The sequence below is a fragment of the Trypanosoma rangeli genome (genome assembly GCF_003719475.1).
Source record: "Trypanosoma rangeli strain AM80 chromosome Unknown Tra_15.4_contig_00269, whole genome shotgun sequence".
NCBI classification, from domain to species: domain Eukaryota; phylum Euglenozoa; class Kinetoplastea; order Trypanosomatida; family Trypanosomatidae; genus Trypanosoma; species Trypanosoma rangeli.
In genome coordinates, this window is record NW_021706014.1 from 1 (window position 1) to 24,469 (window position 24,469).

The 24,469-nt window shown below is 52.3% G+C and overlaps 15 protein-coding genes across 15 annotated transcripts in view, besides 17 other annotated features; 10 read left to right on the forward strand and 5 right to left on the reverse strand.

Moving 5' to 3' along the window:
- On the reverse strand, nt 1–609 carry TraAM80_06940 (uncharacterized protein; the record flags this gene model as incomplete). Its single annotated transcript, XM_029383761.1, has 1 exon — nt 1–609. A coding segment is annotated over one exon (609 nt), but the record flags the coding sequence as incomplete, so codon positions are not given.
- A 187-nt stretch (nt 610–796) lies between these two features.
- TraAM80_06941 (uncharacterized protein) lies at nt 797–1,306 on the reverse strand (the record flags this gene model as incomplete). The annotated part of the gene is made up of 1 exon (XM_029383762.1): nt 797–1,306. The coding sequence occupies one exon, from the start codon at nt 1,304–1,306 to the stop codon at nt 797–799; it is 510 nt and encodes a 169-aa protein (XP_029236373.1).
- A 511-nt stretch (nt 1,307–1,817) lies between these two features.
- On the forward strand, nt 1,818–2,147 carry TraAM80_06942 (uncharacterized protein; the record flags this gene model as incomplete). Its single annotated transcript, XM_029383763.1, has 1 exon — nt 1,818–2,147. The coding sequence occupies one exon, from the start codon at nt 1,818–1,820 to the stop codon at nt 2,145–2,147; it is 330 nt and encodes a 109-aa protein (XP_029236374.1).
- Nucleotides 2,148–2,225: 78 nt separating this feature from the next.
- Nucleotides 2,226–2,260: a microsatellite.
- Nucleotides 2,261–2,340: 80 nt separating this feature from the next.
- Nucleotides 2,341–2,387: a microsatellite.
- Nucleotides 2,388–2,401: 14 nt separating this feature from the next.
- Nucleotides 2,402–2,421: a microsatellite.
- Nucleotides 2,422–2,681: 260 nt separating this feature from the next.
- On the reverse strand, nt 2,682–4,634 carry TraAM80_06943 (cAMP-specific phosphodiesterase; the record flags this gene model as incomplete). The annotated part of the gene is made up of 1 exon (XM_029383764.1): nt 2,682–4,634. One exon carries the CDS (start codon nt 4,632–4,634, stop codon nt 2,682–2,684), a length of 1,953 nt encoding a protein of 650 aa, XP_029236375.1.
- A 15-nt stretch (nt 4,635–4,649) lies between these two features.
- Nucleotides 4,650–4,676: a microsatellite.
- A 206-nt stretch (nt 4,677–4,882) lies between these two features.
- Nucleotides 4,883–4,914: a microsatellite.
- A 166-nt stretch (nt 4,915–5,080) lies between these two features.
- TraAM80_06944 (RNA-binding protein) lies at nt 5,081–5,560 on the reverse strand (the record flags this gene model as incomplete). The annotated part of the gene is made up of 1 exon (XM_029383765.1): nt 5,081–5,560. The coding sequence occupies one exon, from the start codon at nt 5,558–5,560 to the stop codon at nt 5,081–5,083; it is 480 nt and encodes a 159-aa protein (XP_029236376.1).
- A 164-nt stretch (nt 5,561–5,724) lies between these two features.
- Nucleotides 5,725–5,736: a sequence feature (A-rich).
- Nucleotides 5,737–5,768: a microsatellite.
- Nucleotides 5,769–5,923: 155 nt separating this feature from the next.
- Nucleotides 5,924–5,964: a sequence feature (A-rich).
- Nucleotides 5,965–6,269: 305 nt separating this feature from the next.
- Nucleotides 6,270–6,319: a sequence feature (A-rich).
- An 87-nt stretch (nt 6,320–6,406) lies between these two features.
- TraAM80_06945 (putative Unc104-like kinesin) lies at nt 6,407–14,107 on the reverse strand (the record flags this gene model as incomplete). The annotated part of the gene is made up of 1 exon (XM_029383766.1): nt 6,407–14,107. The coding sequence occupies one exon, from the start codon at nt 14,105–14,107 to the stop codon at nt 6,407–6,409; it is 7,701 nt and encodes a 2,566-aa protein (XP_029236377.1).
- Nucleotides 14,108–14,240: 133 nt separating this feature from the next.
- Nucleotides 14,241–14,272: a sequence feature (A-rich).
- Nucleotides 14,273–14,432: 160 nt separating this feature from the next.
- Nucleotides 14,433–14,466: a sequence feature (A-rich).
- Nucleotides 14,467–15,150: 684 nt separating this feature from the next.
- Nucleotides 15,151–15,212: a microsatellite.
- Nucleotides 15,213–15,303: 91 nt separating this feature from the next.
- Nucleotides 15,304–15,324: a microsatellite.
- A 6-nt stretch (nt 15,325–15,330) lies between these two features.
- Nucleotides 15,331–15,395: a sequence feature (A-rich).
- Nucleotides 15,396–15,542: 147 nt separating this feature from the next.
- Nucleotides 15,543–15,567: a microsatellite.
- A 629-nt stretch (nt 15,568–16,196) lies between these two features.
- Nucleotides 16,197–16,240: a sequence feature (GA-rich).
- Nucleotides 16,241–16,249: 9 nt separating this feature from the next.
- TraAM80_06946 (trans-sialidase) lies at nt 16,250–16,591 on the forward strand (the record flags this gene model as incomplete). The annotated part of the gene is made up of 1 exon (XM_029383767.1): nt 16,250–16,591. One exon carries the CDS (start codon nt 16,250–16,252, stop codon nt 16,589–16,591), a length of 342 nt encoding a protein of 113 aa, XP_029236378.1.
- TraAM80_06947 (trans-sialidase) lies at nt 16,592–16,942 on the forward strand (the record flags this gene model as incomplete). The annotated part of the gene is made up of 1 exon (XM_029383768.1): nt 16,592–16,942. One exon carries the CDS (start codon nt 16,592–16,594, stop codon nt 16,940–16,942), a length of 351 nt encoding a protein of 116 aa, XP_029236379.1.
- A 63-nt stretch (nt 16,943–17,005) lies between these two features.
- TraAM80_06948 (trans-sialidase) lies at nt 17,006–17,560 on the forward strand (the record flags this gene model as incomplete). Its single annotated transcript, XM_029383769.1, has 1 exon — nt 17,006–17,560. The coding sequence occupies one exon, from the start codon at nt 17,006–17,008 to the stop codon at nt 17,558–17,560; it is 555 nt and encodes a 184-aa protein (XP_029236380.1).
- Nucleotides 17,561–18,172: 612 nt separating this feature from the next.
- On the forward strand, nt 18,173–18,829 carry TraAM80_06949 (retrotransposon hot spot (RHS) protein; the record flags this gene model as incomplete). The annotated part of the gene is made up of 1 exon (XM_029383770.1): nt 18,173–18,829. One exon carries the CDS (start codon nt 18,173–18,175, stop codon nt 18,827–18,829), a length of 657 nt encoding a protein of 218 aa, XP_029236381.1.
- Nucleotides 18,830–19,211: 382 nt separating this feature from the next.
- Nucleotides 19,212–19,775, forward strand: TraAM80_06950 (putative retrotransposon hot spot (RHS) protein; the record flags this gene model as incomplete). Its single annotated transcript, XM_029383771.1, has 1 exon — nt 19,212–19,775. One exon carries the CDS (start codon nt 19,212–19,214, stop codon nt 19,773–19,775), a length of 564 nt encoding a protein of 187 aa, XP_029236382.1.
- Nucleotides 19,776–19,966: 191 nt separating this feature from the next.
- Nucleotides 19,967–20,003: a microsatellite.
- A 453-nt stretch (nt 20,004–20,456) lies between these two features.
- Nucleotides 20,457–22,400, forward strand: TraAM80_06951 (leishmanolysin; the record flags this gene model as incomplete). Its single annotated transcript, XM_029383772.1, has 1 exon — nt 20,457–22,400. One exon carries the CDS (start codon nt 20,457–20,459, stop codon nt 22,398–22,400), a length of 1,944 nt encoding a protein of 647 aa, XP_029236383.1.
- Nucleotides 22,401–23,149: 749 nt separating this feature from the next.
- Nucleotides 23,150–23,653, forward strand: TraAM80_06952 (uncharacterized protein; the record flags this gene model as incomplete). The annotated part of the gene is made up of 1 exon (XM_029383773.1): nt 23,150–23,653. One exon carries the CDS (start codon nt 23,150–23,152, stop codon nt 23,651–23,653), a length of 504 nt encoding a protein of 167 aa, XP_029236384.1.
- Nucleotides 23,654–23,880: 227 nt separating this feature from the next.
- TraAM80_06953 (trans-sialidase) lies at nt 23,881–24,261 on the forward strand (the record flags this gene model as incomplete). The annotated part of the gene is made up of 1 exon (XM_029383774.1): nt 23,881–24,261. One exon carries the CDS (start codon nt 23,881–23,883, stop codon nt 24,259–24,261), a length of 381 nt encoding a protein of 126 aa, XP_029236385.1.
- Nucleotides 24,262–24,398: 137 nt separating this feature from the next.
- Nucleotides 24,399–24,469, forward strand: part of TraAM80_06954 (uncharacterized protein) — a gene marked incomplete at both ends in the record, with an annotated part of 522 nt that continues 451 nt past the window's right edge. The window contains one exon of the mRNA XM_029383775.1: nt 24,399–24,469. This exon is cut by the window's right edge and continues 451 nt beyond it. Coding sequence (XP_029236386.1) covers nt 24,399–24,469 — 71 coding nt within the window.

Sequence of the window (24,469 nt, forward strand, 5' to 3'; positions counted from 1 at the left end):
GGCCGTTTCCTCCGGAGGAACTGCTTTCTCTTCTTCAGCCAACAACTTACTGCGGGTGCGGCGGACGCGTTCGACACGTTCCCCCCGCCGCTGCTCAAAGAAGTCATGACGCAACTTCGCGAGGTCTTGCGGCACTCCCACCCCCATGAAATCTGTCACCTTGCGCGGCAGCAACTCGGTCGGATCCACTTCCTCAATGCGGCAGGCCTTCAGACTTCTGGGGCTGTTCAGCACGCCTTTGACTCTTGGCGCTCGCTCAAAGTTGTCCAGCGACACAACGACCGTGCGACCCTCCCCATTCATCGTGGCTCTGTTCAGCGGGTCCGACGGCGGTTTAAAGAGACGATGATTATGATTAGGTTGAAATCGACGCTCAGCGGCCGTTGCCTCCGGCGACTCCGCCGACACTGGCTGCACGGGAGGAGGCGAGCCTCCTCTGTGCGTGGTGGCTGGCGGTTGCTTCACCGCAGTCTCCGCGGCGGTGACGTTGGCGGCGGTGACGTTGGCGGCGGTGAGGTTAGCGGCGGTTAGCTTGGCGGCGTTGTCCACAGTCGGCGACCCGTCCGCTGGTCCCCCATATTTGTTGTGAAATATTAATTTTGTGTGCATCTCTGCCAGAAAGCACGCGTGCGTGTGCGTGTGCGTGTGTGGAGAGTGCAGTGTTGAGGAGAGACGGAGAAAAAGGGCGAGGGCTATGCGAGACGACGGAGAAGAACACGCAAACGCAAGCAGAAAACAAAAAAGAACTTACGGTGCCGTGAGAACCACGCAATGAAAAGCAAAAGTAGCACGGCATTCATGTCTTTGTAAACGCCGAAGTTCTGTCTTCTGTAAGCGACGTTTTTGGCAATTCCGCCTCCGACTTCTCGCACTCCGCCGGATAGTGTATGCAGCCAGCATCCCGCAGGGCCTTGTAGTCGACGACAACAACGTTGTTGTACCCCCAGCGTTGTAGCGCGGTGGAGCTGCAAAGCCCTCTCTGGCCACTGGATGTCACAAGAAGAAGCTCTGCCGCCTCCTTTTGCTGTGGAAGAATTGGACACGCCGCGCCAGACAGCAGATCGTGAGGGTGAAGCGCAACGGCGCCTGGAATGGGGTAGCGTTGGCGTTCTGCAAGGTCGCGGACGTCAATCATCACAAGGCCTTCTGCTCCAGAAAGCTTCGCTTGCAGCGTCATCGCATCGTACAGCGACGGGGCGCGGTCAAACGTGCTAAGTGGGACGTGCCCAGCTGTAAGGTATGAGGGGCCGTAGCGCTTGTTGAGGTTTGACACTTTCCACGCCGTCTTTGGTATCCACTGCGCCATCGCCTGCGCGCCTGTGGCAAGCACGGGTAGCACGACACTTGCGCAGAGGGCGAGAACGCCAAAAACAAAAGCGTACGAAGAAAAAAAAAACAGAATAAAAGCGAGAGTGTACAGCTCATTTTTGTTTGTTTTTGTTGCGGTGCAACGAGACAAAGAAGTGTTGGGCATGCTTCCTTCGCTGGGAAGAAACTTGGAGCCGCCGTGAACGTGAGGCCCCACAGCCTCAATGCAGCTCACTGCCGACCCCCTTTCCCCCTCTTTCCTACTAGAAAAATAATAATCAACAAACCTCCGAATTCCTTTTTTTACAATACCGTAGACAAGGGACGCACCCGACGTCCGTTCTTTTTTATTTTGTGTCAGTGTACGTTGGCAAGGCACATGCGTATGCGCCTGCGGCGTAAGCACAGGAAGGGCCCCGGTAAAAAATACTCCCGGTAGGGCACGTGCTCGAAGGAAGCCGCAAACAGGCAGGCAGAGGAAAAAAAAAAGTGTGTGCGCATGTGTGTATATGGTGACAACGCACTCCATTCCTATACCCATCAGCGCCTCCTTGCGTGAACCGCTTTGCAGCGTCACTGGCGCTGCGCTGTGCTATTCGCTTTCTCTAGTAGGCTGCCGCTACGGTCGCCTCTACGCCCCGGCGGTGATGAGCGCCCGCTGCACGCGACAGAAACGGTCCTTGATGAGCGCCGCCTGTGCCTCCAGAATGTTAATCTCACAGTCTGTAATGTCCTTCTTTCGAAGAATGTCGTATTGCAGCAGCAAGGTCGAGAAGAATGTGGCGGTCACCGCACCCACCAGAAATCCAGCGGTGCGGGGACCCATATGTGTCCGCTAACCTGCACGATCACGGAGTAAAAAGGAGTGTTATGATGACACGCGCACACGTGCGGACGCAAACAACAGTAACACGCCGATACATATGCATATGTGTGCATGTGCATGTGTATAATTGGTGTCAGACGCCTGGGTGAGCCATCCTTCACGTCCTTCAATCGCGGATAGAGCAGCACAAATAAGGAAGGCGCAAACAGCCCACCCCACCCCACCTCCAACCATCTCCCCCCTACCCCCCCCAAAAAAAAAAAAAAAACACACACACACACACACACGTGGAGACAAGTACCACCCCAAACAGCTCCGCCCGCCCCCACCTCACTCCTCAAGAAACAAACAAACATAGAATACAGAGACGCAAGAATAGATATACAACATCGCGGGAATCTTCCCCGACTGTGTCAACCCTTCAGTCAATGAAACAAGGAGAAAAAAAAAAACGGGCGCAAAGCGCTCATATAAGTTCACTTGTTCGTTTCCATGCGGAGAACCACACAGGTTTCACTTCCATATTACATTAGAACGGTTGCTTTCCTTAGGGTTTTTTTCCAGTATGATTTCCCCCGTAGACAGGGTTGCAACAGTTCAGCGTACGCCTCAGTCCCAAGGTGAAATTAGAGGTAGGGACTTCATTTCTATCCCGGTCTCTGTCTCGTTCGGCATACATTTCCATCAAGCGCAAGATAAAACCATCCGTCTGCCGTCCGTCCCGCAGAGGAGAGGCTATCACTTCCGCCGTTGTTGGCGCCTCTTCTTTTTCCATAATGAGCTTCGCAATCTCCTCACAGTCCTTCTTAGAACACACCTCCACACCCTCGTGTGTGTGGCTACCAATGTATTCACGATTTAGTTGTAGTGCCAGAAAAACCAACTGTGCCGCAAACTCTGAGGCAGGACGGCCCTCTTTTTCATAGGTATCATAAAGCCGAAGAAAGGAAAAGTAGTGCTCGCACCGACTCGTTTGATGACTCGGCTTTCGCTTCGCGAGGTCGGGAAACGTCCTGACCTCGCTAGGAGACAAGGATAAAGATAGGGGAGACAGGAACCTCGAGACCGTCCGGTTGGCGGATGCATTAAGGATGGCTCGCTTTGAGGCCTTGCGATCCAAACTCGTGGCATGCATCGTTACCCGACGGATGATATCAATAACAGGCACGCTGCCGTCATTCCAGCGCTCGTTGCACGAGACCAGGTGCCCCCCAAACTCCGTCACATCACTCATGGTGGCTGCCTCTGTGTTTCCTATCATGTTGTCGTAGAGGTCTTGGGGCACCAGGGCGCGAATGGCGGTGATCAAAGGCACCAACCAGGCCTTGCAGTAGTCTACCACCATTTCCAATCCATTGTCGAGGGCCTGATTGCGAAGATTCGGGATTATGGGGTCCATCCCTCGCTGCTCCTCTTCATAGGCTTCGCGGAGCCACTCGGTAACCATGCAACCGGCTAAATTAAAAAACTGCGCGTGTGGGCGCAAAGTCAAGGCGTTATCTGCCAGAATAATTATAGCTGACAAGAGCAGCGGTACATCCTCTAGTTCCACCACATTTGCGGCTGCTATCTTTTCAAGACCGTGCAGCAGCAAGTCACGTAAACGCGGGGCTGTGATCAGTACAGTCTCAAACAGTAACTCTCTCAAAAACTGAGAAAAGGGTTGAGTGCCACTATTTGCAAAGAGCTTAATAAAGCAATTTTCCTCACGGTTTAAATGGTAGAGAAACGCCGTGAGACTCGCCGACTGCTGGGTAGTTATGTCCCCATACACCCAAACGAGGGGGTGATCAATGCGGGCCAAAAAAACGTTTGATACCCCCGGGTGCACAAAGCTCAGAGACAGTGTGGCCAAAAAAGCCACAATTACTTCGTTGTCGGTGAAGATCAGCGTCGCCGGTTTTTCTCGCAGGATGAGGTAAAGCATTTGCACAGAGTCGGCGGCGTGGAGGGCGTTGTGATAGGCATTATCTGTAGCATAACCCTCAAAGAGAGAGGAGAGGAAGCTCAGGAGCTTCTCCACATCCATCTGACTGCTGAAGGAAAAGTTTGCAAGCACGCTAGTACACACTGAAAGAAAGACTCTTCTTGGGTCCTTCATCAACTCCCCGTTGAAATCGGTCACGTCACGGCTGCTAAAATCGATGCTTTCCACTTCCTTCACATATTTCAGTGTCTGATGCATGACCCTGTTCATTTGTCCAAAGGTTTCGGTGGGGTCTTGCAGGAGCGGGACGTCACGCTTCAGGTTGGTTTGAATACTAGCCCAGTTGGCGGGATTATTGTCCTGCAAATTGAACTTCTCCGCCCTGCAGTGGCTCGTAGCGTCAGCAAAAAGAAGACTCCGCGCAGGAGCATGACCCATGAAGAGGGCGTCACCAAAACACCTCCCTTCTCTTTCCCGCACGCCTTTTTCAGGTTCCTCATAGTGCGCGCTGAGGACGGCGGTGGAGAGTTTCCCTAGGGCCGGTCGCTGCAGCCCATTTTTTTTGTGAGGCATCCACACGCACACACAAATAATAATAATAATAATAATAATAATCCCGCTTTTGTGTCCTTCGCTACTATGGCTGTGTTAGTATCAGGCAGGAGCAGGGCGCAGGAGCACCGGTGACCTTTCAACGAAGTCACAGGACAACACATGTCAGGTCTTCACACGACTTGACAATGACACACAGCGCTCAATGCAATTTTAGGGTTAACGAACGCTTGGGAGGTGGTGAGAGCTCACGGGACTCTCGGCAACGTTCCCTCTTCTCTCTCACTCCCACTCTCACTCTTTCCCCTTCCACGGATTCACCTACCATTTTTCTCTTTTTCCCTTTATCTTGCCTTTATTGTTTTCTGCCCTTTTTTTTGTGTTTCGTTGTAGTGTAGTTAGTTTTCATCCTTGTCTTCCATCGGCATCATGATGCATCTATCCGAGGACCCGAGAGGCGTTTCACCTCACGATGACCATGAGGAACGGGAGCTGCCGCGACTGTAGGAGCGTCTGCGGCGCTTACGTTCTCTAGAGCGATCCCGACGCCGACTGTGACTGCGAGCGCGCCGCCTGTCACTGCGGTGTCTTGGAAGGCTTTCTGATCGGCGCCGTCTGCGGCTGTCGGACCGTCTGCGGCTGTCGGACCGTCCGCGGCTATCCGAGCGTTGGCCGTCTCTGCGTTCGCGTCGTCGATGAGCCCGCTCCCGTGGCTGCGTAGCCGTTGTAGAGGTTTCCACCACGAGGACCCTTCCACGAAACTCCTTCCCATTGAAGGTGTCCACAAACTCCATCGCCTGCGAGGGGGTGATGGTGAGAAATGCAAACCCTGGGGGACGTCTGGCTAGCCATGAGTCCTCGATGGTTTTCTCCATGGGCTTCAGGAACTCCAGCAGCTCCTCCTTGGTGGCCCGTTTGTCGATATTGCCGACGTACACACGCGTCATAACGCCGAGGGGGGCGGGGACAAAAGAGATCCCACTAAGACCTGCCGAGCACGCGAGAAGACATGGGCGGACGAGCAGCGGTGAGGATGAGGCGCAGAGCGGAAAACGACAAGCAAAGACTCCCACGGCGCCGCACAGCCCCGAGGAGGTGCCTCGCCAATCCAAAAAATGACGAGAATAATAATAATAAAAAAAAAAACAACGATAAACGGAACAGAAAAAAGAGGAGGGCGTGCTGGATGTACACATCAAACCAAAAACAAAAAAAAAACAACGCGAATCCCAAAACTGACGGGACTCCCTCACTTTTCGCTCACCCCCCATCACACACACAAGGCGGCAAGTACAACACGGCATGCTGACAAAAAGAAATAAAAGGTAAAACAAACATAAAAAAAAAAGAATCCCCACAATAATAATAATCGCTTGCTGACATTAACCCAATGAAACGACACCCCACCGCAACCGTCGAAGCGGCCAGCGAGGAGAGTGGCACGGCGCGGGGCAAGTCCCCCACTATGCCCCTCCTTCTCCTCCCAAAGAACAAACACAGAGCAGGAGTGTGTGAGAGAGAAAGAACGCACAAAAAAAAAAAGCAACAAATATCATCATAAATAAAAAGTCATGGCACACAAAAAAGTAAGAGGGGTCCATTAAATAATAGTAACAATAACCGCTCCCCCTTTCTATGCCCCCCCCCCCTACCCCCAAACAAAAATAATAATAATAACAAGAAAAAGAAAAAGAAAATGAAAAAAACACTTGCTTTCGTTTGCGTTTATCAGTCGTCAGCTACGCTTCTTGCCAGTCTGGGAGAGCAGGCTTGTCTTCACTGTTCCTTCTCCGTTACTCCTTGTTTGGGGACTTCAAAGCATGCCACGTCATTGAGCCACATATCCTCCCGACGCATTTGCCGCAGTAGACAATGTCAGAGTCAAACTCCACCGGTACGTCTTCCTTCCCAATCACGCGCTGCTTTAGTGACACCACACCTGTTCCTCGACTGTGTTTCACCTCACGCTTCTCGGCTCCCTCGAGAATGACAAGGAGAATTCGCCGCGTCTCAAGGTACTCCTGCACCTGTGTGACGGAGGTAACACGAGGCAGCGTGTCTTTTTTCCACCATGGCGCGTCTGTGTGCGTCTCATTCGACAGAACAGGCACCGTGTTTGGCGCAAAATCTGCACATATAGAGAGCTTTGGCTTCTTAATAACGCCGGCGGTGTAGTCCTTGACGATGATGTCGTCAAACGTAAACTCTGGGACGGGTTCCTGCGACTTCATGAAACAAGACATCACTGGGCGAACGCATCGCACAAGGAAGGTGGCTGAGACCGGTCTGTGCTCGGACAGCATCAATTCAGGGTCGGAGGTGTAGTCAACACACTTTATCCACGAATCAAGCATGCTCTTATACAGCACACGGGCACAGTAGCTGGGGGAGCTCTTCAGAACATATTCGGCGGATTCACTGCTGAGGCGGTAGGTTGGGGCAAATTTGATGGCTGGCTCCACAAAGTCGTGCAGGACCCCTGCACTACTCCGTTGGTTAACAAATTGATCATACACCAGCAGCTTGTCGTAATCCTTCAGTTGGGCTAGTTTTTCTCCGTTGGCGGGGTCAATTTCACAGCGATAATTAAAGTCTCCAAAGAAAAATACGTGATCAAACTGGTTTGTGACGTCGGCATCTGGAACCCCCAGACGAACCTTTCCGATAATTTCCTCCAACATGGAATTACGCAAGGCAAAGTGCTCATTGCGTGCCGGCAAATGGCAGGTGCAGAAACACAAGGAGGTTTCCAGGTACTGCATGGAGATGACCACACCACCTTTATTTCCACACGCTGATTTATTGGTGGTAGCTTGCGTGGAACCCTCGATATTTGTAAGCTTCAACATACTCCGTTTGCTTGCCATCACAACTAACGTAATATCCCACATGAACATGCTAGCAGCCGGAAGATAATCGTCACCGAGGTAGTCTTGCACATACTCCCTCCATTCATCATCGTGGCGGCGAAAAGAGGCTTCCTGTACAGCGATGGCATAGATGTCGTGCCTCCCCCGCGGCATCCATCGCTGGAGCTCCTCCCTTTTCCTGGGCGGGTGATGGCCGCAAAGGTTAAATGTCCCGCACCAAATAGAGATCTGCTCTGTGAGGCGCCTTGTGGCGTTGATGCGACATTCACCCAGTAACTGTCGCTTTACAGGCTTGGAGTGGACATCCAGGCATATCACAGACACAGCGTTGTCGCCGGAGCCATCAATAATGACGTGTGACCGCGTCTCATGCTCGCCAACAAGGTCCGGGGCAAATACACGAATGATGGAGCGCATGGCACTCGCCGTCTCGTAGAAGCGCTCCCGCTCGTTGGCGTTTGCAAACTGCACATCGTATGAGTGTGAGGCATCAAAAAACATCATCCTTAGTCGCGTCCTGTCGACAACGTTTTTCTCCAACTGAATCAACATTTTCGCGGCATGTTCCTTCCGAATGCGGTTATTTTTCGTCAGGTTGCAGAAACACTGAGCGAAGTGGTCCACTACCCAGACGCGCTTTCGGCTGGTGTTGATCAAATTGACGCTTGGGGTGTACCTCATAAGCGTGAAGTAGCCCTTGAGGTACTGCGGGTTTGTCACCTCGCGAAGCGGAAGCACGAAATAGCTGATACCAGCGGTCATGGCATCTCCCACCTCCTCCTGCTCCGCATTCCAGTTGGAGGCCGCATCATCGTCCTCCTTCCAGCCGTCCTCATTGACGAGGTCCTCGAGGGCGGCCTTCACGTCATCCACCAACTCCCCCTTCGTAGCGTCAGTGTCCTCCTCTCCCACGTCGCCGCCGTACTCCCCCGTCGCGAACGCCTCATCCAACGTACGCTGCCGCTTCTCCATCGCCTCTCCACTGTTGTTATCCTCTGAAGTCTCTGGACCCTCGTCCTCGTCCTCCTCTTTGTGCGACTCCCACGTCATTTCAACATCGTCTTCGTTGAGATTCGTTTTGGAATCTTCCTCCTCTTCTAGAGCCTTAAGGTACTCGGCCTCCTCGGCCTCCGCTGCCTCGTCAAAGGGAACGTACTCTTCACCGGCAGCTTGGAGCTCTTCGTACGCTTCCTGTGCTAAATGCGCTGCTTCCTCTTCCAAGCGATCCATCTCTTCCTTTTGAAGGGCCTCAAGTGCCTCTTGCTCGGACCGCATCCGTTCCTCCTTTGTTGCCCCAATGTAGAAGCTTGTGGCCTGCATCGCCCTCATAACATCCTGCTGAGTGACACCCTCAAATATGGAATAATACTTTTGCTCGGCGCGAATAGCATCCTCAACTGCCCGAATCTCATCCTCGCTGGGGTGGACGCCGTCATTTAGCTGCGCAAGAAGGTCACCCAACTCCGAAAAGTGGATGCGACGAGCGTCGCGCGACCGCTGTAAGAGCCACGCACGACGAACCTGCAGTTGTTCATCCGTTGGCTGGTGATCAAACCATCGTTTTCGTCTAGCTTGCTCCTCCGCTGAGACTGGCTTGTACGCCTGCATCCACGCCTCGCATAACACGGGGTCAGAAGCCCCTGCGGTCCTCCACTTGTTTCCACCTGCGGCGTAGTCCTGCACCATTTCGGCCGACTTCCACCCATTGGCATGGTACCAACGCTTTCTGCGTTCCAACTCCGTGCGGTCTGCGGGAAATTCCAATCCCATGCTTAGCAGCGCCTCTTTAAACGTACGCGCTTCCCACAAGGAACTCTCCTCGTGCCTCTGAAAATCTGACAACACAACGGGATTTTGCCACCATTCAATTTCGCCCAGGCCACCAAAGTACAAGATCCGCCGCTTTACCTCCTCCTCACTGGCCTGCCACTCACGTGAAGTCACGGACCCACTCAGAAGTCCCCTCAGGCTCGACGCACGCAAAAACGTGCTCTGCTGACCACGGGTCAAGTAGTCATCCCTAACCATGCACTTCCACCAATTCTCTTCATACCACAAACATCGTAATAGGTCGTCTTGAAATCCACACCATGTACTCTTCGCGTCTGTCCCAGGGTCAATGGCCAGTTTCCATAGGGCGGATGATTTATAATAGTTCATGCGAACATTAAGCTCGGCTCCAGAAACAGGTTTCCCCTTACCATTGGGTTCAGAGGAGCTCCACAAGGTTCCTTTAAGATCATTCAATTCGTAGTCGCTGCGTGCTTCCACGGACTTCCAAAAGTTCATCTTATAGTACAAAACCCGTTCCTTCATTTCTTCTTTACTGCAAAACTCCTTCCTGTTTGTGGGGAAGAAAGAGCCAGCTAAAGTCCACATCTTACCCTTCGGACCATTATTAAGGTAGTCCGAGATACATACCGGGCTCTTCCAGTGTTCCAGCGGTCGTTGGGTGTCATACGCACGTTGGTATGCCTCATTTTTCCACCACATGTTATTTTGAGACTTCACACCGGACATGATTTGCGAATCCGTGATGTCGTCTGCGGTGTCTGTTGGGGTCACCAAAACCATGTAGTGCCGACGATTCTCCACCAACGACAAGGAGGCAGCCATGCCATCCAAAACGCGGGGCTGAGACAGCGCTACTTGCGGTGAGAAAGCTTTGATGTGCGTGCTGTCGTTCGCTCCGATCATGTAGTAGGCAATAGAATTTGGGGACTTCCACCAACACAGGGTAAACTCCTCAAAACGTTTTTCACACTCAAGGCCGGCGCAGGCGTAGTAGCACACGCGTTCCTGAATTTCACTCTCGGAAGCTTGCCTGTAAGTACCGTGGGGATCACTTTTTGTCCACAGCAGGCCTTCAAATCCATTTTGAAGAAAATCCAACCGATATTTCGACGCCTTCCACCAGTACTTACTGAAGAACGCCTCTCGAATGCGGATCTCATCAAGGTGGGCGCGGAACCTCCTTGCGGATCCTGTGCTTGCAGCGGCAGCATCCCCCGCGGACCAAACGGTTCCTTGGGCTCCATGTAAGAAAAAGTCTTCTAAACAGTCGTGGTGGACCCAAAACAACTCTCCCATGGCGGATATCCTGGCTAACTCGCGACTCAAAAGGGTTTGTGAGACGCGACTATCGCGATATGGATGCGTCTTAAAGTAGCACATCCGTTTTTCCTTTTCCGCCTCGGAAACGCCATAATTTTCATTCTTGCAAAGTCCCATGGATGCCACTGCGGCGGTGGCGGCGCCCACCAAACCACCCCGAGACTCGTTTATGTTGTAGTCGTTACGCACCTCAGGCGCCTTCCACCAATTGGCAGCCGCGTATCGGCAATCGGCCCAGTACTTCTCCGACAGGCGAAGGTAGTAAGAGATGCGTACAACCTCCTCCTCATGACTGATGTGGTCCCCAACACCGTCATATTCGCTCTTGTTCCACAGCTTGCCTTCCTTTCCATGGGTGAGGAAATCCTCTTTGTATGCCGCAACTCGCCAAAAGACGGTTTGAAGAACTTCTTCGCGTCGCTTCAACTCTGCAGGTGTAGCAGTAAACTTTTCACCTAACGAGCAACTGAAGGCAGCGACATTGGCGGCGTTCCATTTTTTGCCTCTTAAGCCGTTTGTCCAGTAATCCTCCACGCTCTCAGGCGTGATCCAGAAGGGCTCAATTAAGTAAAGAAAGTGACACATTTCCCCATCCTCGAGGGAGAGCGGATGTGTAAGGTAGAACTCCACACGTTTTTTTAGTTCGGCCTCATCTGCCTTGTATTCGTTTTTCGTTCCAAGTCTTTCCACAGCAACATATGCGTTTACTGCACTGACCATACAGCCTGACTCACCATTGGCGTAGAAATCCGCCCTTACTTCAGGGGCTTTCCACCAATTGGTTTCCATGTTCTCCATCCATTCATCCTCGGGGTAGCCGCTAAGAACCTGAGCGCGAACGAGTAGGTGTTTTTCCTCTACACGCTCACCTTTGCCGAAGGGTCGACTCATCGTCCACAGCTTCCCTTTAATGCCATGTTGGCGAAAGTCCTGAAGGCATTCCAAACTCCTCCAAAAGTTAGCTGTGTAGAAAGTCTTGCGGTAATTTTGCTCTTCTGTTGAGGCACTATCCTTCCCTGCAAATCCACAGGTACCACTGGCCGAGTTGCACGCTTTCCATTTCACCCCATTCTCACCCTTCTCAAGAAAATCAGCAATAATCACCGGTTCCTGCCACCAATCAGCTGCAGCGATAAATTCACCGAGGTATTCATGGTCAGCGCTGTACTCAAGAAACCCATTGTCAAAAAACAGCATTCTGGAAGCCGCCTCAATTGGAGAGGAGCAGTTGATTCCTTCCAGAGCACGAGCGTCATCGTACGAGGCAGCACGTATGTAAAGGCTATTCTCACCATGGAAAGCGTAATCCGTTAAACCTGCCTGTGTTTTCCACCAACTTTTTTGATAGTACTGCTCCCGCAAATGTACTTCTTCACAAGACACAAAGAGACCAGTTACAGAGTTAACTGCATCTAACTCAATTAAACGCTGGTAACCAAGAACTACACGATCGAGAGAACTTGGTTCAAAGTAGTTCTGTCGCTCTTTCAGTTCGACGGCAGAACATTTGCCGGCTCCTTCAGGTGTTAGAGCGGACCATTTTGTACCTTTGGCGCAGAAATCGTTCCAATATTTTCTCTGTCTCCACCAATATTTCTCATAAAATCTTTTTCGTATTGCCAATTCATCAGAAGAAGCCGCCTCACCATCGCCCCTTCCCAGGATTGCCGCCAAAGCACTTGAAGCAGTCCATTTCTTCCCGGCGGCTTTGTTTTCCCAATAATCGGAGATCACTTCAGTGTCCTTCCAGAATTCCCCAGGAAATGCATGGTTCGCCAAAAGCCACTGACGAAAAAAAAAAGGACTCTTCCACCAATCACTATCCTTCGCGGCAGAAGGCTGATCAGAGCGCCAAAGTATCCCTTTTTCTCCAAAAGCCATGTAATCCTTAACATATTTGTTTTGTTTCCAGAAATTGTTTGCATAATAATCTGCACGTTCTTTTATCACCATTGCAGAAGCCTTATTCTCTCCATCCCCGCGCAACGCCGCAGTACGCCAAGCTGATGTCCAAAGCAAGCCTTGTTCCCCATGATTTACCCAGTCTTGGACATACTTCCCCTCTTTCCACCACTCCGTTTCACGGCAGGCAAGATACCATTCCTCTCTTGAACGAAGAAGAACAGCATCTGCAAGGGTTTTTGACCTGGGATCCATAGCCTGCCAAAGCTTACCCGCAGACCCATTCTTCTCATAATCTTGAATAATTTTTTCTCCCTTCCACCAATAGTTTTTAAACCAATTTCTCCTCCTCTCAGCTTCTTCTTCCGTGGCAAAATCCTTGATACCACGTACGGCTAATTCCTCATTTAACGTCTTCCAAAGAACACCACCTTTTTCAAAATCCGCTCGAAAAAATGGTTGTTTCCACCATTCCTGATCCATAGATGCAGCAGAAGCAAACCGTAGTGCAGGGCAGTCATCTAGATTGTTAGAAAAATAATTAACATAGGTTTCAGATTTCCACCAATCTCCATTTTTGTAATAATCATCACGTTCATATTTCTCCTCCACTGTACAATGCTCTTTGCTGCCTTCAGACAAGGCACACCAAATCTTTACGATACCCTTAGGCCCATTTGCGTTGTACCACTTCACCCGACGATCCAGCTCTAATCTGACCGCTTTCCGACGATTTCCACGACGATTATACCCAGACAATTCATCTGCTGCAGTCCACATACATCCATTTTCACCATTATCCAACCAATCTATAATATAGGGTTCTTCTTTCCACCATTCAGCATCACGGTACGCCAACCAATTTCGACGTTGAGCATCCGTTTTCCACCAGCACTGTACACGATACCATTCTTCACGCATTTGAATCTCAGCCTCTGGAGCTCTCATAGATCCACCTTCAACAACGCTAGTCCATCTGCTCCCCTTAAGGCCATGTTTTTCATAGTCCCAACGATATTCATCTCGCTTCCACCATTCATTGTCTTGAACAACACCTGAATTATCAAAGGTTGATTGCTTCGAGGTAAATCGTTCAAAAACACCCAGAATATCAGCGACATCTTCTGGCTTCATAACCTCCAAACCTTCACCTTCGTTTCCTGCGTCTTCCTTCTTTTTCATGGCACGCGCCCTATATTCCTCACGCCGACGCTGTCGCTCCGCAATGTTTTCCGCCCGCTTTTTCTCACGTTCCTCCTGTGCTTCCTTCAACTTGGCCATCAACTCCATATTTTTCCGCTCAATTTCTTTGAAGTATGCAATAGGATCTCGGCCCCCCTCTGTCAAAACTTTAGTGCGTGTTTTTTCGTTCACCTCCTCCGGATCAATACCTTTCGCCTTTAAATGTTCCTTCTTTAGCCATGCCAAAATTCTCTCAGGGTCTTCTTCCAAGGCCAACATATCATATACCTTGGCAAGCTGACGCACTCTTACTTTGGTAAAAACATCAAGCTCTTCATCAGTTAAATTCCGTTGCATCTGCAGCAAGAGTCGCCGAATAGGTTCACCTAAGTCTTCTAGAGAACGGCATGCCGATTCTAAGGACATTTTTTTCACCTTTGAAAACAATATATAAAATATATATCAAGGTGCCGTGCTCGTCACCTATATATTAAAACAATAACAAAAACGGAGTAGTTGGAAATTGAAGAAACTCTGTTTTTTTTTTTATGTTTGTCGCAAAAAAACCACACAAAAAATAAAATAAAAAAATGCCGATAAGAAGAAGGGCTGCCCTAAAAAAACAAACAAAGAGAGGAAGTGAGAGAGAACGACAATAGGGCCTTTTTGCTTTGACAGCGCAACACCGACAAATATATGAATATATATAACTCGCTATTCAGAACAAATTAACACGGGGGGAAATGGTACTAAAAAAAAAAGAGAAAGAATGGGAAAAACAAAAAATAATAATTGTTCAGATCACAATAATAATAAAAAAATCAATAAAACAGATTCAGTTAGTCCAATACTCATCCAACCATAAGCAGGTCACAAGACCTCGACGCCTTTTTTGATACAAGCAGTCTCAAAGTTGCTCAATGGTCACACAGTTCATCGATGATATTGCGCAACCTGTCCTCCAATACAAACCTTCTACGTCTCAATTTTGCATTCCCCGCTGGAGACAGAACCTCATATTATAACAATCCCTTCCATACACACGTACCCTCTATTTCTCTCTTTCAAAAATAAGGGCCAATAAATCACGGAAAACTCTCTCCCAAACAGCTGTCCCCCATATACAGAACACATACATAAAAAAAAAGGATTGCCAGTAATAAATACACACTATATCCTACATACAAGCATCAAAAATAAACCGTCCCCTACCATTTACACAAACACAATAGAAGCTCCAAAATAACCCCAAATAATACAAAAAGAACATAATTCCTCAGTAGTAAAATACTAACATACATAACTGCCTTCAATATTAACAAAAATGTTTCTCTTCTCCACGTGCAGTACATATATACATTGATTACCCACAAATTGACATTCTTAATCCTGCAAAACATCAACACTTCAAAAACTCATTCCCATAAAAAATACACCCAAATTGACGAATAAAAGCAAAAACGGCAAGTCAACAAGAAAACAAAATAATAATAATAACAATACCAATACACATACAACAATAATAATATAAAACCAAACATTCACCCCAATCAAAATTTTTTTTTAAAAAGTAGACCACGGTTAAGACTTTTAACGGTGCATCCCACTTTTTCCCTCCACCAATATATATATATATATATTATTCAACGAAAAAAAACACAAATAAAACACAAATAATTAATACCCAACAAAAATAAAGTAAAAAGAAAAATAACGGCCAAACCAGGTTCCAATTATTTTAGAAGTTTCGACAGAGATCCCACATTCCTTCTTCAAGACCCCAAAAAAAAAAACAATCACAAACTAATTAAAATGTGTACTTTCGCTCACAATAAACAGAAAAAAAAAACGTTGCACGTAAAAATAATTCAATAAATAAATAATAATCAACGTAGTTAAGACTCGTAACGAAACATTTTCATCCCCCCCACACACACACACACAAAGAAAAAAACAGTACACTATGGCCCTTGATCCCCTCTTCCTTCGCGTTGTGGCTTCGCGGGTGCGCTCACAACTGGCTTCTCCCCCGCGCACCCTTGCCCTCACACACTGCGCTCGCCGTGCTCGCCTGCACCGCACCCTCTGTTTCGGTGCGTTTGCAAAGCCCTTTTGTTTTGCTCTTCGCCCCTGCGCGCGCGTGCGTGCAAGGGGCGGGGGGTCAATTTGTTTGTATTCACCGCGGGGGCGCCGAGGTGGGGCGGCTTTCGGGGCGCAACGTTCCGCCTTTATGCCGCCCACGCGGGGGCAGAGCTGCTGCTTTGGAGCGAGCGTGTGCCTGGCGAGGCCGGCATCGCTGCGGGGGCGAAGGCGACGAATCGTTGTGGGTTCTGGCGGTGCCTATCGTTTCATATGGATTTTTAGTCTTTTGGGTTCTTCCCTTTTTTTTTGTTCCACGCGGAAGTAAAAAAGACCAAACGCTACTCGCTGCTGTGCTCTGTGGGGGTTCTGCAGTCACTACCAGCTTGCACACATACATACACACAATCGTTGCGGTTTAAGTGGATCCAGCACAAGAAGGGAAGCGAGAGAGAGAGAGAGAGAGAGTGAGTGAGTGAGCAGCGGTACATGCCCAAAATGTCCTGGCATTTGTTTTCTTCTGCGTTTTGCTTCTCCCCCTCTGCGTGCGGTCGATGTGCATCAGCGGCTGCTGATCAAAAGGATGTCATGGATCCATTCCAAGGGGCAACACCGAAAACTGCTGAGTGGAAAGAGGCTGCTGGTGCGTCTGTCACTTCCCCCCGTCTGCGCAGCCTTCTGAGGATTGGGGACCATTTGTTTGCTGTCGCTGAGGCTTGGTGCATCAGGAAGAAAGACGGCGCCAGCTTTGCTGGCACTGCGTCGGTGCTCCTCCATCAGATTTCTGATTCCGCAAAGGAGATCCCGATGACAGACGCAAGCCTATTTTGAATGCAGCTTAAAGAGACAAGTGATGCGTCTGGCAGCAATGCAGCGGAGATAACGCAGCGAACCGCAATGGTAGTTGAGAGAGATGTCTACATGCTGCTGGGAAGCTACAGCTGCAGAAGATCTGAATCTGAGCTTTCCGGTAAAAAAGGCTGGAAGCTTTTACTGGTGAACGAAACAGTTAGTGGAGAGAATGGGGTAACGAATTTAATCCAGTGGGGTGAGACCCATGCAGTGAAGGTTGAATCTGAAACTCATGCATTTTTGACTCGGTTGGTTGGCAGCCGAGAGTCGATTCTTGTGCTGAGTGACAGTACGCTTGTGTTTCCCATGCAGGCTACAGACAATGAATGAAATAATGTTTTGTTGTCCATGCGCTTCACTCCGTCAGGGAAGAAATGATAGCTTTCACAGTACATGACTGATGAGGGCTACAAGGATCTATCGATTGTGGAGTGGGGTGAAGACCAGAAACTCCGCATGATTGCTCCCTGCAAGGATGGCTATTACGATGTATACGAGTCCACTAGGGCTGGAACAAGATGGTACACGAATGGCGCGCCAATTTCCCGCGTGTGGGGCAATTCACGTGATCGAAAAGGGGAGGGCGCGCTAAGTGGCTTCATCACTGCAACCGTCGATGGAATTAAGGTGATGCTGCTCACCACGCCGGTGTATTCTGAGGAGAAGGGAGAGGGTCGGCTGCATCTTTGGATGACAGACAATGCCCGTGTGCACGACGTTGGGCCGGTTTCTCGTGAAACTGATGACGCCGCCGCCAGCTCCCTGCTGTACAGAGCTGACAAGAAGGAGTTAATTTTACTGTACGAGAAGAAGAGCGGAGATTCATACAGTCTTGTCGCTGTGAACCTGACTGAGCAGCTGGAGCGGATAAAGAGCGTGGTGAGGGCCTGGAAAGATATGGACACCGCACTCAAAAACTGCACTTCCAGTGATACCGTTGACTCGTGAGTGAAAGGTATGTGCGCAAAGGTCCTGTTCCCACCAAAGGGCTGGTTGGCTTGTTGTCAAACGCATTAACGGATGGAACTGAGACTGGCAAAGTATGGAAGGACGACTGCCTCGGTGTGAACGCCATGGTGAAGAATGAGGCAGCAGGCGAGCACGCGTGGGGCGTGAGGTTCAAAGGCGCTGGGGCGAGCGCGGAAAGATGCGTCTGCGTTGGGCGTCGGACTGCGCGACGCCTACTGCTGGGTGAGAGACTGAATCCAAAAGAAGGTGAATAAAAGGTGCGCAGCTGCCGCGTGGTTGCTGCGACGGCTGGTTAATTATTTGACTGCGCACGTCAGCGTCTGTCGTGGCGCTGCGGTGGTGGCGCAAGCAGCCGTCACTGACGCCGCTCCTCCTTCATGGAGGGAGCTGTGTACAGCCCTCGCTGCGGCGGAGGTGCCTGTGGTGAGTTTCACGTTGGAGAAGTTGGAGGGACACTACGAGGATGTCTGCCATGCGGGGTGGGGTCACGTCATGGAAGTTTCTGACGGGCGAGGAGGGATGCGAATGGAGGTTAGGGAAGGCAGGCCGCCACAGCCGTGGGATTAAAAGGTGGAGGGGGCGACTGTTCTCATGGATGACGGTGCAGTGTGGTTCCGCCCACCACGTCCCAGTCTGGTGGTGCCCACCTCCGAGACGTTGCCGTACGCACTGCTGCAAGGATGTGGTTCTGACTACTGTGTGTACTCCGAGGTGGGGCAGGTGTGGCAGATCGTTGAGGGCGATCTGACCGGGCTGTTTGGCACGCACGGCGGGGCGAACTCGGCGTCTGTGCGGCGTGTCTTGATCGGGACGCCCAGGTTTGGGAAGCCGGTGCCTGCTTGCTCGTGCCTTCTCTACCAGCTGCTGCACTACGACGCCGAGCAGCTCCACGCGGTGGCGTACTTCATTGGGGAGCGAGCGTTTCTGTTTGACAAGACCACCAAGACGGTGTTCTTTGGCTGTTCGACTCCGGCGATGGAGAGTTTTTTGGAGGTCTCCATGCAGATGAGGGGGTATATTGTCTGCGACGTGATGGGGCGGAGGAAGGTGTTGCCCGCCAAAATGCCTCGCACTGGGTGGGGCATGCTTGCCGTGTCGTCCCTAAACGAAACTCGCTACAGGGACTGGGAGGAGGACATGGGCGCCCGCCGGATCATCATGAACGGCCCTGATGAGAGAGATGTGACGGTAGTGTGTGCCTGGAGGATGCACGGAGAGAGCCTGCGGAGGGGCAGGCGGAGCAGTTAAGCGAGGCCGAGAGACGCATGAGTCGCTTGGGACCAGTCCGGCGTTACGCCTTCAGTCGCTACGGGAATGGAGTTGTGCGTGAGCTTCATACGCACATCGACCGACTCACGACGTGGGCTGTGAATTTTTACGTTGGGCTGGACAAGGTGGATTTGTGTGGTCTTGCAGCGTTCCGACTGGAGACTACTCGAAGATGGAGCGGGTGGTGACGGGGCGGGGAACGGAGTGCTTTCAGAACGCCCCGGGTTCCGCTTCGCTCAGTGCCGACGTGTTGGTGTGCGTGGCGAAGGTGATGCGGACGCGTCTCGACTTCATGACGGTGCTGATGCCGTACTCTGCGCTGCTGCCCTCCGCAGTGTAGGGGTACGCAATAGACGTGTTCATGTACGGGGACTTTGTGCGAAGGATACGCGATAAGCTGAGCGAGCTGCGGCCTCTAACCCCAGCAGGAGGGTGCGGGCCACGGCCATGCCTGCTGCAAATGAACCCACCGTTGTGCCCTACAGACGCGGTTGCGCTGCCGCCGAAGGTGCTTCATCCTGGGAAGATTGATGTGAGGCGCCAGGTGCTCTACGTGCCGGGTGCCGAGGGCTTTCCGCTGTTGGACACCTTTTTCTTCGTCGAGTCGCCGAGGAGGACGATGGTGGGGCTGCAGACAACCCCGGCAAAGGCACGCCAGATTGCGACCAACACGGCGAAGCAGCTCAATGATCATATGGCGGAGTTTTTTAACGGTTGGGAGAAGTTTGCCCGGAGTTTGCCGTGGGAGATTGTTTACGTGCAACGTGGTGGTAAGGAGACAATACACGCGTGGCAGGGGTGTGGAGCCTCCGGCAACGGGGCCAGTGCGGAGGATAAAAGGAGCATGACCTTTTGGAAGAGGAAGGTGCATCAGTACCATGTGGCGGTGTCGTATGAAGACGTAAATGTCGTATGCAGTGAGTGAAACAGTTTCTTGTTTTCCCTCAGCCTTTTTTGATGTGCTTCACTTCCACGAGTACCACGGTGTGGCTGGGAAGCAGGCGATTGCGTTTGGGTTGTTGGTGGCGGTGGTATCGCTGCGAGAGTTTGTTTTTGTGGCTGCAGAGTGAAGGCATCTGCTGCATGTGTCTTGTAGTGGTGGTGCTGCGTGCCCCGTTTATTTTGTATTGTTCTTATTTTTTTTTTTATTTTTGCTGTTGTTACGCTGCACCCCACTCCCGCTGCAGTGCGCTGAGGGAAGTGGGGGGCGTTGGGGAGTTTGTGGGGGCCGTGATGGGAGGTCCTGCCGGCATTGCGCACTGCGTGGTGATGCTGGCGGGGTTTGAAGGGGCTGGCCGGGGGAGACGGTAAGCGATGTGCTTATGAATTTGTTTATTATTATTTTTGATTTATGCGGGGGCGTCACAAACTGCGGATGCTCCATGCGGGTGCATGTGGGTGTTTCTTCGGGCGGCGGCGAGTGTGTGATCGTGCGGCCCATGCGTTTGTCGGTGCGGCCTCAGTTGTGGACTGCCGCTGTTTTTTGCGGGGTGCCCAACTGTGGGTGCGGGCGTTGACTATAGTTGTATTCATTTTATGTTTTTTTTTCCCGCGGAAAAGGTCTGCGCCACCACTACTACTGCCACCACTAATAATGCCGCGGCTGATGTTCAAACGGAAGCAACACGGGGAGTTTCTTCAGGCGATGTGCCAGCCACCCCGCAGCATGCCGTTTCTATCCCTGGCGGTGTTTTTGCTGTTGGTGTGTTGTGCCGCTGGGTGCCTCGCCGTCGATTCCGCCCGGAAGCACCGCTGCGGATTTGGCGAGATGATGGGGAGGTGGCCGCAGCCGACTGCGGTGGTTCGTGATGTGCCGCGCAGAGGACAGGGTGAGATGCAGGCGTACACTGTCGCCGCACAAGGCGTGGGGAGTGAGTGGGCCCCGATCCGCATCAAAGTGTCCGCGAAGGACATGGACGACTCGTCGAAGCACTGCACCGCAGAAAGGCCTTGGCGCCTGGTCAATGGCAACTGGCAGGAATGCACAGATGACATGATGTTGACGGAGGCGAAGAAGGACATCGTTTTGAAGCAACTCCTCCCGGCCGCAATTAAGATGCACACCGATCGTCTGTCCGTGAGGCCTGTGGAGGGTCCCATCCCCATACCAGATCATGGTATAGGGATGTGCACTGGTTTAACCATCCCTTCCTGGCACCACACGATCGGCGTGAGCGGCGCCGACCTAATTCTCTACGTCGACGCTCTCCCGTCTAACGCCGCTACCGCATGGGCGTTTCGCTGCGTCTTTCTGGAGGACGGACGTCCGTACGTTGGCGGTGTGATCTTCAACCCCAAGCACATACGGGCCACTGATGAAACTGTTCGTACTGCAGCGCACGAGATTGGGCACGTTCTTGGGTTTGCGTTCAATCGTTTTTCGAGATTCAATATGGTCTCCCAAGTCCCCAATGTTCGCGGGAAAGAAAAAGTGTGGGTGGTTTCCTCACCGAAGGTGAAGGAGCTGGCGAGGAAGTACTACAACTGCCCCACACTTGAGGGCATGGAGCTGGACGAGGGGAGTGATGGGATGCTCGACCTAAGCCACTGGAAGAAACTCAGCGCACAGGACGAGTTGATGACTCCTGACTTCCCGTCCATTTATTACTCGGCATTCACGCTTGCGGCATTTGAGGACATGGGTGTGTACAAGGCTAACTACGACATGGCGGAGCAGTTGCGGTGGGGCAACAACTCTGGCTGCGGGCTGCTGGAAAATGAGTGCTTCACCAACGGCCACACCGACTACCCTGAGTTGTTCTGTAAACACCCGTCGACTAGACAAAGTCTGCTCTGCACGCATGACCGTCTTTCTCTGGGGTACTGTGGGCTATATATTCACCCCCAGCCCCTTCCACCGCAGTTGCAGTACTTTGATAACCCTGCATTTGGAGGTTTGAGGACTATGGACTGCTGTCCGTTTGTTGTTGAGCGTGAAGCGTCTGGGTGTACCAACGGAAACACTGAATCTATCCCTGGAAGCTTCATTGGCTCGAACTCACGGTGTGTAAAGGGGGAGGGGCTTCGTTTTGATTACCAAGAGATTGGCGATGTGTGCGTGAACACGCAGTGCAGTGGGGGTAGGCTGAGGGTGCAGTTCCTTGGCGACGGTACGTGGCACGACTGCAATGAGGGTGAGACAGTTGCGCCGTCGGGGGGCGAATGGAGCGGGGGGAGCATCAGGTGCCCCAAATACGCCGACGTGTGCGCAGCCTTCCGTAACACCAGGGATCTCCCAATACCAGTCGTTGCCCCACCATTGGTGGAGGAGTCAAACCCTGCAGACACAAATGATGAATCAGGCGGCACTAATCCTGAGCCCGATGCCTCGCCCTCAACGTATCCGTCGCGCAATACCAACCCGGAACGCAACCCAACCAGCATGCGTGGTGAGGTTACTCCGAACCCGTCCGGGAAAAGCAGCGTTGGAGGCAACGGGAATCGTGGAGGGAAGGGATTCGGAATCGGTGACACTTCAGTTGCGGCTGTTGGCCTCGGTTCCCTTGCGCTTCTCATCGTGGCCGCCGCCGTGGCGATGGCGCCTCTCTGAGCAGCAGCAGCATCAGCGGCTGGGCATAAAAAAAATGTGTGGTAGGCTAATAATGTGCATATATGTGTATATATATGTGTATCCGTGGACTGTGGAACCACGCAGTCAAGATGTATAACACGGTCATAATGCAACGTACCCACACACATTAACTGCGCCTCGGCGCTCCTTTTGTAAAGCAACGAGAATTCCCACTTTGTACTTCCACCACTTCTGCGAAAGACATGGAAGTGGTTCTTGTTTCAAATTATTTTTTTTTTGGTGGGTGATCTCTCTCTTCCTGGACTGTGCTCAAAGGGAAGAAGGAGAGCATGCGTGTTTGCTGGTCGTCCCACTTGTTTGTGCGTGTCCCCACTACTCGGTGGACGCGCCCACACTTCGGCTTCACTTTACGGGATGTGTTTATTGTGTTTTGATGTTTGTTTGTGTTTTTTTGTCGACTGCGCCCATTCCTCGCGCTGCGTGTTTGTCCATCCATTACATTTCTCTTCCTCCGTCTAGCTGCCATTCGTGTTGATTTGCCGTCTCATTGCATCTTGCAGTCCTTCCTTTTCTTTTTCCGTTGTTTTTTTGCCGTGCATGTCCTTTGCATGTGTAGGAGCTAACACACACACACACGCCATGTTGCTCACGCTGTGGAGCGGTGTGAACCTTTGAGGACGCGTGAAAGCACGAGTGTTCTGGTGGCGGCAGCCCTCGCCAACATGCCAGTGGCGCTCAAGCCGTGATGGTTTGGCCGCGAGAACGGGATGGAGGAGATGTTGCTGCAATTTCAGTCCGTGCGGCCGCTACCCCGCGCTGCAGACGGAGGAGGGCTGCGTCTTCGAGTCCGTCGCCATCCTGCGGCACATCGCGCGTCTCGATCTGGGCGGCGGCTTCCTGCAAGGCTGAACATCGCCGGAGAGCGGACGGGCGGAGTTGCAGGCAGCTCCTCTGGTGGGGCCGGCAGACCGGTTGCAGTGCGGTGGTGGTGCAGTGCCCGGTGCCGGGGGATGCGAGGTGCCTGCGCTGCCGTTGGTATGCCAAGGTTGGGGCGGGCGTTGTGTCACCAGAGCAGGAACACGCGGCTTCGGTGGTGCGTTGGGGCGGGGCGTGACCTCGTGCCGTTCCGCTGCACGCGCAGACCCGGCACTGTCCCTCTGTCTCGCAGGGTGCAGTGGAGTGGTTGGAGCGTGTTCCGGCTGAAAGGACTGGCGCTGGCACTGGGGCGCGGCGTACTTGTGCTCCCTGCACGAGGCGCGTTTCTTGTCTGAGGAATGGGGTGGCTTCCCTTTTCCTTCGGCGGCTGGCGGGCGGGCTTCGCTTCGCCACCGCAACGAGGCTGTGGTCTTTGAGTGTTTGTCGGGGGCGGTGTTGGGGCCACACACCGGCGCAGGGAGGAAAGCGGCAAGGCACCGAAGGCCGCTGCAGAGTCACAGCTTCAGTGCTCTCCTGCACGCAAAGGATGATAACTTGTTTGCCGTGTGCGAGTGAAGGGACAATGAGACAAGCAGCCTTCTTCTTGTGCCCCTCACCGAGCAGCTGCAGCGGGTCACAAGGCTGGACAGTCTGCAGCTCTCCCGTGCCTGCGGATGGGTTGGTTGGTTTTTTGTCAGGCACTGGGAATGCCACCCAATGGGCCGGCGATTGCCGTTGTATGAACGCTGCGGTGAGTGGCGCGGCAAGGATTGCCGACGGCTTTAACCTGACGGGGCCCGCGTCGCGGATTGTGTGGCCGGTGGTTGAGCGGGCGAGGGCGCCGGCGTACAGCTTTGGTGGGCGTGGGCCGGCACGTGCAGGAGCTGAGCCCGAGCTAGGATGGGATGAAGCGCTGGCGGACAGGCGACAGGGGAGGCGTGAGTGCGGCAGCGCCGCCGTGTAGGGAGGGGGCGGCGTGCCAGGTGGCACTGGCGGTCTGGGACGCCAGCGGCAGCGCCTACGTTGACGGCGAGAGGGTGGGGCCGCTGGGGGGCACTCTCGTGCCTGCGTCGGTTCCCGGCAGCACGACGGACGCGGGCGATGGGGCGGGCCGAAGAAATACTGCTGCCGCCGCAGGATGAGTTGGCGCACGTACTTTTTGGGGGCGGCGA